Raw genomic sequence first — 16,689 nt, 5'->3', positions numbered from 1 at the left:
TTTTGATTTTTTGTTGTATATTGTACATACTATGTCAGAGAAGTGGGGGTGGTGAATTTTATTTGATATCATTCATGTTTAAAATGTTTTTGCAATCTATGATTTACCACATACTTAAATTTTTGTATTCTTTTCATTAAGCATTATTTAGGTCCTGCAGGAAAATGAGGAAAGGTTAACTTTCGTTATTGGGTGTTTTTTTTTTTTAAATAAAAATAGCTTTTGCTGGTCACACTTTTAAAAGGTTTACTAACTCTGAGCTAGAAAAGCAGGATGAGAAAAGAGACGGATTCATTGCAAATTACCATAATACATTGCTAAAATTGATTTAGATGTATATAAAATACTAAAAATAAACCTTAAATTAAGCATATTTGTTTATTTCCCCTTTTCATGGAGTCTAAATAGCACAAGTACAGGAAGCAGAGTCAAACAGGAATTTATACCTTGTACAAGCTCTACAGTAAATTAAATTACTGAAAAGTGTGTGTGTGAGATTTACAGAATTATAGGATTATCATTTAGTGGAGGTCTTGTGAAAGCCAACTGTGGATAAGCTGATGTAAACGCAATTACTGACAATAATACCAAAAAGAGCCTGTAACTTAGTAATAGCTGTTTTTTTACAAAAATTGACATATTTCTTATCCTGGACAGAGGTGATGTAATCCTATATTTCAGATAGGTCAAAATAAAATGTATTCTTTACACAAATATACAGTTAGGTCCATAAATATTTGGACAGAGACAACTTCTTTCTAATTTTGGTTCTGTACATTACCACAATAAATTTTAAATGAAACAACTCAAATGCAGTTGAAGTGCAGACGTTCAGCTTTAATTCAGTGGGGTGAACAAAATGATTGCATAAAAATGTGAGGCAACTAAAGCATTTTTTTAACACAATCCCTTCATTTCAGGGGCTCAAAAGTAATTGGACAATTGACTCAAAGGCTATTTCATGGGCAGGTGTGGGCAAGTCCGTCGTTATGTCATTATCAACTAAGCAGATAAAAGGCCTGGAGTTGATTTGAGGTGTAGTGCTTGCATGTGGAAGATTTTGCTGTGAACAGACAACATGCGGTCAAAGGAGCTCTCCATGTAGGTGAAAAAAAGCCATCCTTAAGCTGCGAAACCAGAAAAAAACCATCCGAGAAATTGCTACAATATTATGAGTGGCAAAATCTACAGTTTGGTACATCCTGAGAAAGAAAGCAAGCACTGGTGAACTCAGCAACGCAAAAAGACCTGGACGTCCACGGAAGACAACAGTGGAGGATGATCGCAGAATCATTTCCATGGTGAAGAGAAACCCCTTCACAACAGCCAACCAGGTGAACAACACTCTCCAGGGGGTAGGCGTATCGATATCCAAGTCTACCATAAAGAGAAGACTGCATGAAAGTAAATACAGAGGGTGCACTGCAAGGTGCAAGCCACTCATAAGCCTCAAGAATAGAAAGGCTAGATTGGACTTTGCTAAAGAACATCTAAAAAAGCCAGCACAGTTCTGGAAGAACATTCTTTGGACAGATGAAACCAAGATCAACCTCTACCAGAATGATGGCAAGAAAAAAGTATGGAGAAGGCGTGGAACAGCTCATTATCCAAAGAATACCACATCATCTGTAAAACATGGTGGAGGCAGTGTGATGGCTTGAGCATGCATTGGCTGCCAGTGGCACTGGGACACAAGTGTTTATTGATTATGTGGCACAGGACAGAAGCAGCCGAATGAATTCTGAGGTGTTCAGAGACATACTGTCTGCTCAAATCCAACTAAATGCAGTCAAATTGATTGGGCGGTGTTTCATGATACAGATGGACAATGACCCAAAACATACAGCCAAAGCAAACCAGGAGTTTTTTAAAGCAAAAAAGTGAAAAATTCTTGAATGGCCAAGTCAGTCACTTGATCTTAACCCAAATGAGCATGCATTTCACTTGTTGAAGACTAAACTTCAGACAGAAAGGCCCACAAACAAACAGCAACTGAAAGCCGCTGCAGTAAAGGCCTGGCAGAGCATTAAAAAGGAGGAAACCCAGCATCTGGTGATGTCCATGAGTTCAAGACTTCAGGCTGTCATTGCCAGCAAAGGGTTTTCAACCAAGTATTAGAAATTAACATTTTATTTCCAGTCATTTAATTTGTCCAATTACTTTTGAGCCCCTGAAATGAAGGGATTGTGTTAAAAAAATGCTTTAGATGCCTCACATTTTTATGCAATCGTTTTGTTCACCCCTGTGAATTAAAGCCGAAAGTCTGCACTTCAACTGCATCTGAGTTGTTTCATTTAAAATTCATTGTGGTAATGTAGAGAACCAAAATTAGAAAAAAGTTGTCTCTGTCCAAATATTTATGGACCTAACTGTAGATAGCCCTTAACAAACGTGCTATGGTTTGTTTAATGCTGACTGTACTGTGCTGTGCTGTATGATTTTCTTTAAATAACTAGGGGGCTTCGCCCACCAACCCGTGTTTGGTTAATCTGATATACAATTTAAAATTTTTTTCTTCTTTGGAACTTTTTCAATTTCATTATTTGCACTTTTACTTTAAAGCTTCATTAAAACCAATATTTTTTGGAGACACATTGTGACAACACAGCGTATAACTTCCCATGAGTGAATATTGTTTCTGTTTCTCTAATAAATAATCAGACTTTTTTTAATGTTTGTCCCTGTGATTTATTGATTGTCATAGCAAAAGCTATTCTCACGGTAAACTGAAAACATTTTAATACGAATTTAATACATTACCTTTCTTTTTGCCTGTTAAAATTTGCATCGCTTCTCTGTGATCATCAATATACACCTGACCGAACTGTGTATTCTTTGAAATTTAACTTGTCATTCCTTTAACTGTTCCGAGACCACAGATTCTCATAGCGTATGGTCCATTATTGTGTAAATCCACGTTTTGTGCATTGAATGATGCGAATGCGAGAAGACTTTGTTGTCTACTCTTTGCCTTTTATTTCTGACCTCGATTTGTCCTGCTATTTTTTCAATTACACCTGGTTCTGATGATTAATCACCTTTTGTTTGCGGTAATGCAATCTTTTCTATCTTTTCTTTGATACTGTAGCGACTGACATGATAAAGTCTCACAAAAGTTTTACTTGAACAATCGCCGACTTCCTAACCCCAAACATAATTTTATAGCACCCTCTCCAACGCCCCCCTTACCGCATCAATCAATACCCCGCTATCAGTCTTCTGTGCTGTACTCCGCCCTCCCTCAATCAGACCTAACAGTCACTTAAAACCAAAAAGCCCTCAACCTGTCTGGGACGCTACAATACTTTCGAATTTTACTGCTTTCATATTCTGTACCTTTCTCTGCATGTGTATCTCGCCATCGTTTGTTTGAGCCTTTCGAATTCCACTGCTTTCATGATCTCTTATCTGCCTTTTTTCTCTCCAACACATTTGGGTCTCTATTCTCTGTATTGTCCTTATACGCTTTATATGTGCTGACAGCACATGATTTGTATGTACTACGTGCTTTTACACCACTGAGTGTTTTTTGATGAGTGTGCTGTTATATGATATCTTTTGTAAGTAGGTCATGTCTTGCAAGAATCTCAAGTTCCATGTCCCGCGAGATGTCCCTGGGATAATCTCTTGGCACCAAGTCTCATGTTTACGATCCCCGCGAGCCACTCTGTGGCAAGTCTCTTTTGTCTCGCGGGTCTTTTAAATGTCTTCAGAGAACTTCCGAGAAGATCACGTATCGTAGCCTTGCTTTTGATTTCCAGGATTTTTTTTTATAATAGAGAGACATAAGATATAAATGTATTTTTAAAATTATAAAAACTTTGTCAGCAAAAGCATAACAGAAAGTTTATAGTTGCTTTGCACATATGGCACCAAAATAAATAACTTTCAGTGCCTTTTAACCACATATATAACAGTGTGACCTGTTGGTAGTGCTGCCGATTGACTCCAAATCCAAAATGATGCCTGGGAAATCAAAAATTGGAATTTACTGACAGTAGTTGAGGGTTCCAACAAGAACATAACCTGTGCTTATATTATAGCATAATTTCTACAGGTGAAAAGAACTTTGATGGGGAACAGAAATCAAGAGTGCTAGAAACTGAAAGGTAAAAGTTCAGAAAAAGCTTGTGACGCGTAGTATGCTCTTTGGCAGTAAGATGTGGATGATAGAGGTGGAATATAAAGTTGGAAAGAACAGACATGAAAAAGATCAGGAGGAACTGTAGATGTCATGAAGTGAGAGAAAGATGAATGTTGAGTTAATACAAAAACTTGGTGTGGAGGCAATAGATGTTGTGCTGAGGAGAAACAGGTCAAGGTGGTTTGAGTATGCGAAAGACAGGGGATGACATGGGTGAAGAGGTTAACTAAGATGGAGGTTTAGGGGATGAATTCTAGAAGAAGGCCAAAGAAGAAAAGGTTGGATGTAGTTTGTAAGACATGAAAAAGTATGTGTCTCACCACGAAGAATGCCCAGGACCACTGTGAGTGGTTGAAATGTATACCTGAAAAATTACCATTAAATTAGTGATAATAATGATCCATAACATAACAGCATTCTCCAACCTGATTAATCCTATTGAATGTTAAGCTTGGTACTTTTCCAGTCAAAGTTATTTCTTCACAATTATAGTATATATAAATTTGCATTCTAAAGTAAAACATTTTTTGTAACTCTTAAAATATACCTATCTTGCACTTGCATTTATAATGGAAGCTAAGGATACTGAAGCCCAAAGTGAAAATAAAAGCCTTAAAACTTACTAAATACCTCCACTTTGAAGCACTTCAATTTAAGTAAATGAGCCTTCCACATTTCTACGCAATACTTGTAACAACAGAAGTAAACTGGAAGTAATACATTTTATCACAGATTTTTGGTGCTATTTTCTTGAGGTAAGAATGTTTCTTGCTTGCAGTGTGTGTTGTGGGCGAAGTTTTGACATAGCCATGGGTTATTTGTTTTTGGTTAATTTGAAAATACAAGAAACTGACTCATAGTATAATGAGAAGGCCTTGTGGGAGTTTTGGTTTTTTTATTAGTACTACAGGATAAACTGGTTAGTCATGATCTCAGAATAATTAAAAAAAATGCAACTGACATGTTAAAAAAAATTGTCCCTCTGCTATAGGAGACAAAAGGAGAGAAATGAGGAAACAACTCTTACTCAGTGATTGGAAGACGACAACAATGAGGTTATGTCCCCATTTAACAACTGTTTAACAAGCAACCACCAAATATATGTTATCCAAACCTTATGTTTGCATTTGTTTTAAGAAATAATTTCTGGAACAGGTTTCAGGTTATAAAGAGCAACACACTGTAATATCTGTAATAGTTTGAATAGAAAAGGAACAAACAGAAACAGTTTTCTGTTGACTTGTGTGCAACACAACATTAGCTATTAACACAATCTACTCTAATTCTAGCTAAAAAATGTAAAATCTAGAAAGCCTAATTAAACATATACTGTAAATACTTGTGAATAGGCCAAGAATTTTTGGGTCAGAAGTAAACCCAAAAATTTGGGTTTAGCTCATCTGTAGGCCAGATCCTAATTTTATTTTTTTTAAACATTGTTCACTTTGAACATATGAAAAGGCCCTAAAATCCCTAGCAGTGACAACAAGAGTTACATATTAATAGAATCATATCTGCAGTATAATTCACTCACTGAAACTCATTTCCAATCACATAGATAATACAAAAGAGTTGTCATTCATTAAGTGCCGAGTTTTTTTTTTTAGTAACCAAAGCATATAAAATACCAAGTTAGAGACTGGACAGTATTCATAAAGAATGTTCCATCACAACGCAAACTTCACAGTAGAGAACAAGCTCTATATAATACATATTGTAGGCGACCTCATTTCAGATCTGAGGGACACCCGCAAAGATACCTCCACTACACTCCAAAGGAATACAGCATGGAAGAAACTGGCAGCATCCTTCAACACACACTGTCCAAACCAGCTACCAAGTGATTTCTTAATTAGCAGCACCAACTCTGCATTTTTTGCTGACGATAAGGGTTTTAAGTGGACCAGCATCTCCGCTCTCATCATGAATGGGACCCCCAACTTCCAAGCTGTCCAATCTAATGTACATATATCATAGTGCTCAAAATTCAGAGGGGGACTGCCCTCCCAAGGCTCTCTCGCACCTCAAGGTTTGATAATGATCCTTCCACAGGTTTACTTACAGAAACCTTCTGAAGACTTTTACTTTCTCTATAGTAAAGTTTGATCGTCTTCTAGACACTCTGTTAGAGGCTGAAAGCGACCATTGCTGGGCTGATCTGAGGACCTCATTAAACCATCTAATCAGTAGTAGTGACAGGTGACATGTAAAGGAACAGGGACTTAATCAGTGCATGCTTGTGACCTACACTGAATGGAAATTCCTCATTTTCGGTCAACAGTTGCACAAATTGTGCTCAATTGCTTACCCACGCCTCTCAGCGCCAGGTGGATTTTGGTAGACACATGTTGATACATTCAGGGTGCCACACATGCAGCCACGGACAGCTAAGGGCATTACAGACCTGTTATTGCTTAATTTCATGTGTTGCTTATGTGCAATAGACCTCTCAAAATTTTTCTTCTGCTGCACATGGCTGCAAATACCCCTTGATGTCCTTCCCCACCCCATCCCACGGCCCACAGCAACAGCTTTCTCCAGGTGTAATAAGATCAAGGGTGTTGCGAAATGGGTTACACTTTTATAACAGCAGTTAAGTGAAAACAAGGGAATGTAATCCATGGATACTGAGGATTCACTGTATTTCCATACATCATATGCCTTTTTCTGTGCAAGGTTATTATAGTTAACGAAAACTAAAATCAAAATTGAAACTATTATTAAAAAAACATTTTCGTAAACTGAAATAAAATAATTAACAAAACCGAAATCGAAAGACTAACTGAAATAAAATAATAATTTACTAAAATATTTTTAGTTTTTGAATGAATATTCTTGCCGTTAGTCTTTAACCCTAAAACAGAAAGTCATCCCCCACGAGCCGGCCGCATATATTCATCCAGTGATTGGCGGCTGGTGACGGAGGGCAGCATTTGCGATGACAAAGCGAGCTGAATGCGGGTGCATAAAGTGTGTAAAATGGAAAGCAATTTACTGTGCCGCCTTTCTTTGTGCTTGTTGTATATCAAGATGTAATTCAAACGGCTGCAATCAGAATGTGCTGGTCAACAAAACATTTACCATATAGACAGAAAACTCATGAGTGAGTAATGTTTCAGTTTATTTCTCAGGTGACTGCTTTTTGTTGACAGCAATTCACCTGCCACTTTGCACAGGAGAAATCATTTTAACTTTCTCATATATGAAGTATACAGAAAGTATAGTAATCATGAAAAAATTCGACCTCAATATTTTGATGCATCTTGACATTATAGACTTCCCAGAGTCCAAAAACACCGTTTTTTTTTGGAATTGTGTGTGTGTATTTAAACATGATAACTCAAAAACGCAACTAGATAGATGGATGAAATTCGGCATGTGGTTGTAACACCACAGTTACTTCTGTAACTTCTGGACCAAATCCATCACCCGGAAATGGTACTTTACCTGAACACATACTCAATTTTTTATTTTTTTATTCAAGCTGCTGCAGAATCTGATTTATTCAACTTTACTTTTATAATAATTGTTCAATATATTATTAATTTGATTTGATGTTGATGGTTCCTTAATGTACATAATATAAAAATATAATCATTGTCTTGCGGTTTACTCCTCAAATATCCATCCCCATATCTGAGTATATGAGAAAGTCTCGGGAGACCACTCCTGGTTTTTGAAAATAAAACGGCACTGATCGAGAGACTGACAAGGTCATCATACAAGAACACCGAACACAGCTGTTAATGGGTTAGGAGGGATTGTGACACCAAGGCTGTCTGAAAGGCACTTAAAAATTTTGGTCCAGAATGATGTTAATTTGGTGCATGACCAAAACATGTGACCCAGTGAGGCAGGAGCTTGGTTGCAGCGTTCGCAGGTTAGATCTTGCCTTGGAAATATTTTGGACAGTTTTAAGCGAGACAGATGAGCTTGATATATAATTTTTAGTTGAATAATTCTATGCTTTGCGCATATGGAGCTTGAGTGAATTCTCTGCAATGCTACCTTCCACTCCTTTTCTGATATATTAATTAAGAGATCTTTTTCCCATTGTCCTCTTGGATCTTTGAAAGGAAGGGACTCTAATAAGATTTTATATAATGCGGAAATGGTGTCTAATTCCTTGAAATTGAGCAGTATTTTTTCCAGCATGGTGGAGGGTACGAGATGAGGAAAATCAGGCAGTTTCTATTTAACAAAGTTTCTAATTTGAAGATAGTGAAAGAAATGTGTAGCTGGGAGGTTGAATTTGGAACGTAATTGTTCAAAGGATGCAAAGATATTGTCTATATAACAACAACAACATTTACTTATATAGCACATTTTCATACAAAAGTAGCTCAAAGTGCTTTACATAATGAAGAAAAGAAAAATAAAAGACAAAATAAAAAATTAAAATAAGGCAACATTAGTTAACATAGAAAAGGAGTAAGGTCCGATGGCCAGGGTGGACAGAAAAAACAAAAAAAAGATCTCTGAGCAATTTAATCCCAAATCTTTTCCAGGTATTAAAAACTGGATATGTTTGCGAGGGTTCAAAGAGGTGGTTCTCTTGCAGAGGTGCCACAGATAAAAGATTTTCCATCTTAAAATGCTTTCTAAGTTGGTTCCATATTCTGAGTGAGTAAAGCACAATTGGGTTATTAGTATATTTGCGATAACTTGCATTTATTGGAGCGCAGAGCAGGGAGTATAAAGAAGTACTACAGGATTTTACTTCTATTGCGGGCCAAGCCTGTGTATGTTCATTTTTTGTGTCCAGGTTTTTATGGCTTGTATGTTTGCTGCCCAGTAATAAAAGTGAAAATTAGGTAAAGCCATGCCACCTTCTGCCTGAGGTCTTTGTAGGGTCGCTCTTTGGATACGGGAGTGTTTTGAGTTCCAAATAAATGAGGTTATTGTTGAATCGAATTGCTTAAAAAACGATTTATTGATGTATATTGGAATGTTTTGAAATAAAAAAAGAAGTTTAGGAAGGATATTCATCTTAGCAATGTTAATTCTTCCGGCTAGAATGAGATGAAGGGTTGACCATCTATCTATGCAAGTCTTGCTTAATTTTTTTCCATACAGACGGCAAAATTTTGTTGATAAAGAGCTTTATGTTTACTTGTGATATTTACCCCTAGGTATTTAAACTGATCTGCTATGGTAAAAGGTAGGGTGTCCAATCTAATATTATATGCTTGTGAATTCACTGGAAAGAGTATACTTTTATTCAGATTAATTCTGAGACCAGATATCTTTTGAAATTCTGTAAGTGCTGTTAAAACTGCAGGCACAGTATTTTCTGGGTCTGATATATATAAAACCATATCATCTGCATATAGAGAAATTTTCTGTTCCAGTCCTTCTCTGATAATCCCCTTTATCTGATAAGAATTTCGACAGTGAACCGGCAGTGGTTCAATGGCGATTGCAAACAGCAGTGGTGACAAGGGGCATCCTTGTCTGGTGCCACGTTCTAGCTTAAAGTAGTCTGAACAGATGTTGTTAATGCAGACTGAAGCTTCTGTATTGGTATACAGTAGTTTGATCCATGCACAAATATTTGGGCCAAACCCAAATTTCTCCAATGCAGTGAAAAGGTAGTTCCATTCAATCATATCAAATGCTTTTTCTGCGTCTAATGATAGTAATATCTCTGGGGTGTTTGACTTTGCTGGTGAATATATTACATTAAACAGGCGTCGGAGATTGGAAGATAAGTGTCGGCCTTTAATAAATCCAGTTTGATCCTGTGATATTACCGAGGGCAGCACTTTCTCCATCCTTCTAGCTATAATTTTTGAGAGTATCTTAACATCATTATTCAGGAGTGAAATTGGTCTGTATGGTGCACATTGTAACAAGTCCTTATTTTGTTTAGGAAAACAACCTTAGAGTTACGCTTTTGTATAAATTTAAAAAATATCTTGATCATGAGAAGTTTAACAAACATAGTATGGTGGGTAGTATTACAAAATGAATTCCTCAATTGTATGCTATTAAATAATATGGAAACCATTTTTTATATTCATATTTGGACTAAGTTAAAGTGTAATATCAAATTAAGTATATTTAACTCAGTGCCACAGAAACAAGGTTATTATAGTTCTGCCTTTTTATATTAGTTTTTATTTCTATATTTTTTATGACCTTACTTGAAAATTCAGTTTAGTTTTCCTTCATTGTGTATTTTTAGTTTTAGTTTAGTTTTTATTTCACAAAGACATTTCTATTTTATTTTTATATCTATTGGTTTCAGTTTTAGTTTTAGTAATTATGGCATTGAGCTCCTACGGAGTTTAGTTTTGTGTCACAATCACACAGAGCTGTGCACTTAACAGATCTGGATACGAGTTTAATGTTAGTGGAAGCTTACTACACATGGTTTACTATCTGGTCTTTGTGTTTGTCTGATAAAAACAAGCATAATTAAAACTAGATACTGAATATGAACAATTTTACACAATTTTATAATTTTTAAAATATTTTCTCATGAAAATCACAGGGGCTTAGGAAGAACAGGGCTCTTAGACTTGAATCAGTGTCCAGACCCCACCTAGCTGTATTGAGGGAAACAAAGAAAAACAAGCATGTAGTGCAAAGGTTAGGGGTGGTGAGACTTGAATAGCCCATACATAAAGGACAGTAAACCCATAATGAGCAGAGTAAGAGCAGGTAATAGGAGTACAGACAGGCATAAAACAACAGAGACAGCATCTGAGATTAAGAACAATATATACATTATTTAAACCAGTTTATCCAGAGCAGGATCACAAGAAACCTGGGGCCTACCGCAGCAGGTTTGGATGTAAGGCAGGAAAACTCCCTGGTATGCAATATGTATGATAAGGCTGATGTTAAGAACAAAAAGAATTGGATATTTCAACTATCTGATTTGAGAGAGAGAGAAAAACATTGAAAAAAGGAGACAAATATTTTAAAATATAATTCAGCTAATGGATTACTTTCACAATATCAGGTATTTTGAGTTGTGAATATGAACTAAAAAAGATAAATTAATAAATATAAAATAAATACAAAAACCCATTAGTATGTTTAGTTTTTCATCGCTTGCCAGACACTCTTAAGACGGACTTGACAGTGGAGAAGGACAAGCAAACGGTGATTGCATTCACTACACTTTTGGCACGCAGACTTATTTTGTTAAATTTGAAGAATCCTAACTCTCCTCTCATAAGTCAGTGGGAAACCGATGTTTTATATTATTTGAAATTGGAAAAAATCAAATTCTCAGTTAGAGGATCTGTAAAGATTTTTTTCAAAACCTGGCAGGATCTAATCAATAATATTTTAGAATAAGAAGAAATAATTATTTCCGCATTTCTTTCCCTTCTCCAATTTTTATTTACCTTTATATATTTTTTCCTTTCTTTTGTTTATTTTTGCCCTATTAAAAAGCCCTAAGCAATTCTCTGGCCATGCTCTCCTTCTCAAGGGTGGGGTTTGATTTGTCTTCAATTCTTTTTTGTATAAATTGATCTATTTGTATGGAATGATTACAATAAAATTAATAAATAAAATTAAAAAAAAAAAAAAGCTTAACTCTAAAATACACTTTTGTGTGGTAAATGTATATGTTACAGCCAAAACCCGAAATCGGCCAAAGCGGGAAATGGCCAATGTCCGATCTTTTCCTCGATTTCGAGATTTGGCCAGCCAGTTTGCGAAATGGCACGGGGTGATCGGCCAAAGTTGGAAGAAAAAAGGCATGAGCAGCGATTTGTTGCACACTTAGCAGTGCAGCTGCATCGAGTGTAGTCTTGGCGGCTCTTGTTCAGAAAGTGGACGCCACTTGGTTGTTTCACAATAATTAAGATTAGGTATATAAGTAGGTTTCACATTTCTGTTATCATTTTAGCCCTAAAATAGTGACTTAACATCAGGGACCTATTTTATTGACCTTAGAGAGTTAGTGTTTGGGCGAGGGGAAGGCCGTCTAATGTGGCGTCCGCTTTCTGAACAACACCTGCCTTGAACAGTTTCTTGTGCAGAATGGAAAACTCACTTCTGAATCTGGATCTGAAAGTTTTTAAGCATCTTCGCACCTTGTGTGGACAGTCTTACAAGAGCGCATCAGATATTGGCCAGGGAGTTCTCGCCACTTCGCGAAATGGCTGGCCAAAGTAGCGTATACGCTGGTCATTTCTAGTAATTCGGAACTTTGGCCACACCTCGCAGCCAAAATGTGAAACAGCAGGCCAATTCAGGAACTGCCCGATTTTGGGTTTTCGGCTGTAACATATATATACTGTTTGTGTGAAGAAATGACTAAGTACATTCTTCCATTAGTGCTATATTTCTTTCTCTTAACATCGGGTTGGTTTTATATAAAAATAAATGGATTACAGAACCCTTGGATAATTGTCCAGAACAAAAGATGTATTCACTTTCAGTTTTCTTAACCCTAGAAGCAATCCATTTTTTTAAAGTTAGTTAGTTGTGTATATATCAAAAACAGCATATAGTAAAACACTATATACTGTATATTACACTCTCAAATTCAGTAAAGCAATTAGTCCTTAAATGTACATTATTTGTACTGAAATAACACACTTGCAGTTTATTTAAAAACATTTTTATTGGTTCTTGGACTAATTGCATTTTTCTACTGAGCAAGAGTGCTACTTTAAATGAGCGGTTCAAACACTTTACATAACCTCAGCTGGTTTAGAGAAAGATAAACTCTAGTTGAAAAGAGAAGCTTTCAAACAATGTAGCCTTTAACAAATGCTGAAGTCACTCACTTTCTACACACCCAAATACACATACGGTATATGTATGTGTTCATTAGATAAATGAAATAAGTATAAATAAATGAATAAAGAGGTTTGTTCACACAGGTACCCTTTATTTAAATATTAGATTTTGGTAGAACAACTGAAACCATTCAGCATCAAACACTGCCAATAACAAAGGAAAGAACAAATTTGTGAAAATACTTTTTCACTATACTGTATATTGAGTGTTCTGAAAAAATCTTGGGCTCATCTAAGAAAATCATTTTAATGCAATATATTTCAGCAGTGTTTATTAGCTTATGATATTATATAACTAAAATATAAACACTGACACACTGGAAAAAAAGAAAAATGTCTTGAGTTTTCTAAAACCTTATTGATAGCTGTAAGATGGCTAGACAATACAGCTTTGGTTTACAACATTTCATTAAAGCACCCCAGCAATGCCATGTATTTGCTAAATTTCACAAATAGTACACATGATTGAAATGAATGAAGTAGTAAAAAAAAATACACTACAACATTTACTAAATAGTAGTCAAGACCAATATTTGCTACATTATGTATATTTTCATCTGCAGTATTAATAATAACTTTGAAAACTTGAAAATACAGTGTAACTAAAAATCTATCCAAGACTTAAGCATTCTGGTTTGAAGGAAACAAAAATGTAAACCTACTACCTTTTCTTTAGTCTTAAAAGTTGTATTCAATACTTTCAGAAATAAGACTCAGACTTGAAATCTTTTTACAGAGACTTCTTCATAAGCATGTGGGATGGGTGACACAATATGTCTTGAAATTACATTTCTGAGTTTACCATTTACCTGCCCTTTTTCAGCTACTGGCAGCTAATAACCTATCACTAGACAGCAGCCTCTAATGAAACCAAAAAAGACGTTATACCATGACTGCAATGAAATTTGAATAATTGTCTGTTGTGGCATATTAGTTAAATGCATAACTAACCTGCTGTCCAAAGTGGAAACAATCACGAATATCTTGATTCCTTTTGGACCCACCTATACCGGTGCCTGTCTCAGTTCGTGCAGCCTGATCACTGTGATGCTCACTTGTACTTTGAGTTTGACGCAGACGGGAAAATTTCACAGTAAAAGGGTGGTTGTCATTTACCAGGAATAGCAACTTCCCTTCTGTCAGATTCCCAGTGAAACCCTTGCCAAGGGGCTCTGATCCAATAGATGTGGGATTCACTCCTAGCTTTTAAGCAACAAAAATGCATAATTAATAATAGATTTTTCTCTCCTAATTAAATACTATTCATGTTCTCAAAGAAATACTTTCTCATACCTGGGTCACTAACACAGTATGATCTTCATAATTAGCCACAAGTTTTACTAGAAAAGTAAATGTAAACTTATTAGAAATTTCATGTTTATTTTTTCACTGTCTTAACAGTAATGCAACTTACAAGCTGATCTCAAATGTACGCTATTCCAATAAATTCCATACCCTGGGTTCTGGAACATTTCTTGTCTGCCACTCTGGTCTCTGGACCTCGACCTAAGATTACTGACTTTCCATCTGGAAGAGGCACGGGTTGCCCTTGTCCATCTGATCGTATTAACGTGCACTGCATCAGAGGTTTATCTGCAGACATTAATACAATGGGTGAGTTAAATTCCAACAACCTGTGGGGGGGGAAAAAAAAATTTTTAGGACTGATATTATAAAGAATATTTGACCTCACGTATCAACCTTTGCTAACATAAAAGTGCCACTTAAGAGACCAGTGGTTGCACATTGTGCTAAGCAACAATTGAAACAACATCATGTGTCTAAAAACCTTGTAGCCCTTTACCATTTTCACAAATTTACCACAATAACAGTATTTTGTAATGAAAAATATGTTTACTTATCATGTATCTAAATCTAACTTAGTTTAAATAACCACTAAAATTAACTCAACACTTTTATGTGAAGTTTATGAATAGCTGAGTTTTCAGTGACCCAATAATCCCGTTTAACCAAGTAAAATGTTCTGAAAAGGAAGTTTAAATGGTTTTAAAGCCCTACAAATTAAAAGAGAACATACTATAGACCAGGGGTCTCCAAACTTTTCAGCCCAAGGGCCGCATTAACTATCAAACAGCAGTTTGGGGGCCGACTACACACTCGACGCCCAAATAAAAAAGAATCAAAACATAGATGTTGTTTTTAATTATTTATTTAATATTATTTTATTCAGTTATTATTTAATAACACATTGATACACTACACATGAACACCTGTATTAGTGGGAATGGTGAAATTGTTTCCTGGATGCCAAAATAGCAGACATTTCTGGCTTTAGATTTGATGTCTCTAACATCAACAGTGACCTGAGATTATCATCAGACAAGTTTGTTCTCAAATTGTTCTTCACGTATTTCATTCTTGAAAATGTTTGTTCACACAAGTATGTTGTTCCAAAGATTGAAAGGTACCTTGATGCAAAAGTTTTGACATTAGGAAAGTCTTCCTTGGGCAAAAACTGGTAAAAACCCACCAGTCCTTCTTTGAGCCTGTCCCTAAGGAAGTCATTTGCTTGCAACTCAATGACCTCCAGCTGAAGTTCATCTGGGCAACTGGCCACATCTGCTTCAAATGGGTTTTGAAACAAACAGTCTCACTTCTTCTGCCTTTGAATCCAAGTCAGAAAACCGCTCCTGAAACTGCAGCTGGAGGTCTTTGATGATCTCTCATGCAAATGACGTGGGGAACTCAGCTCTTGCTTCAGCCATGAAGACCTTGCACTGCTGAAAGTGCGTCAAGTTGTTGGCCTGTACTTGTTCCAAAAACAAGACAAGTTTAGATCTGAAGGCCTTTAGGTGGGTGTATAGATCAGAAACTAGATTTTTCTCTCCTTGTAGTTTTAGGTTCAGAAAATTTAAATGACTAGTTATGTCTGCAGCAAAGGCCAATTTCCATACCCACTCTTCATCAGATAGTAATGGCTGTGGCTTGCCTTTACTTTCCAGGAAGTCACCTATTTCCTTTCTTAATTCAAATACTCTGCTCATAACTTTCTCACAACTTAGCCATCTTACTGCTGTGTAATATGGCAAATCTTGCGATTCTGTGTCAGTATATTTCAACATGTCTCTGAACTGTCTATGGTTGAGCCCATGTGACCTTATTAAATTCACCATCTTCACCACAGGATTCAGTACACTGCTAATGTCCACATATTTAGCACACAAAGCTTGCTGGTGAATAATACAGTGCAGGAACATTGGTTGTGGAATGTTTTTCTCATTACACATCTGCTTCACTTGTCCAACCAAGCCTTTCTTTATGCCACTCATGTTCTTTCCTCCATCAACAGTCAGGCAACTGAGGTTAGTCCAGTCCAAGTTATAATCAGCAAATGTTTTTTTCAATTCATTGAATATATCCTCTCCGGTAACAGTGCCATACATGCTATGTAGGGAAGCCAGCTCTTGTGTTATGTTCATGTCTTCATCCACACCTCTAATGAACACAAGCAGTTGAGAGGTGGAACAGCTGTCCAGCGATTCATCCATTGCAATTGAAAAATGGCGAAACTTGCTTGCATTTTTCGCTATTTGAGTCACAATGTTTTCACCCATGTCTGCAACACAGCGGGCAATGGTATTTGCACCCAAAGCTACATTTTTAAATTGTTTCGACTTTTCTGGGCAAAGTTCCTCAGCCACCTCCAACAAACATTCCTTCACTACTTCACCATCTGCAAACGGTTTGCTACTTTTAGCCAGGACGTAGGCAACTTTATAATTGGCCTTAGTTAAGGATTCATTTTCATTTGAGGAT

At 36.3% G+C, this 16,689-nt stretch overlaps 1 protein-coding gene across 2 annotated transcripts in view; it reads right to left on the bottom strand.

The window, feature by feature from the left end:
- pnkp (polynucleotide kinase 3'-phosphatase) overlaps nt 1-16,689 on the bottom strand; it is a 73,033-nt gene that overhangs the window by 29,994 nt on the left and 26,350 nt on the right. For both annotated transcript variants that reach the window (XM_028813595.2, XM_051933703.1), the window contains 3 exons: nt 14,368-14,505; nt 14,206-14,252; nt 13,864-14,115 (listed from right to left, as the gene is read on the bottom strand). In XM_028813595.2, coding sequence (XP_028669428.2) covers nt 13,864-14,115; nt 14,206-14,252; nt 14,368-14,505 — 437 coding nt within the window. The remainder of the gene's footprint in view (nt 1-13,863; nt 14,116-14,205; nt 14,253-14,367; nt 14,506-16,689) is intronic.

This window comes from Erpetoichthys calabaricus, chromosome 11 (assembly GCF_900747795.2).
Source record: "Erpetoichthys calabaricus chromosome 11, fErpCal1.3, whole genome shotgun sequence".
Lineage (NCBI taxonomy): Eukaryota > Metazoa > Chordata > Cladistia > Polypteriformes > Polypteridae > Erpetoichthys > Erpetoichthys calabaricus.
The sequence above is the reverse complement of the archived record's forward strand: the minus strand, read 5'-3'. Positions and strand labels throughout refer to the sequence as shown.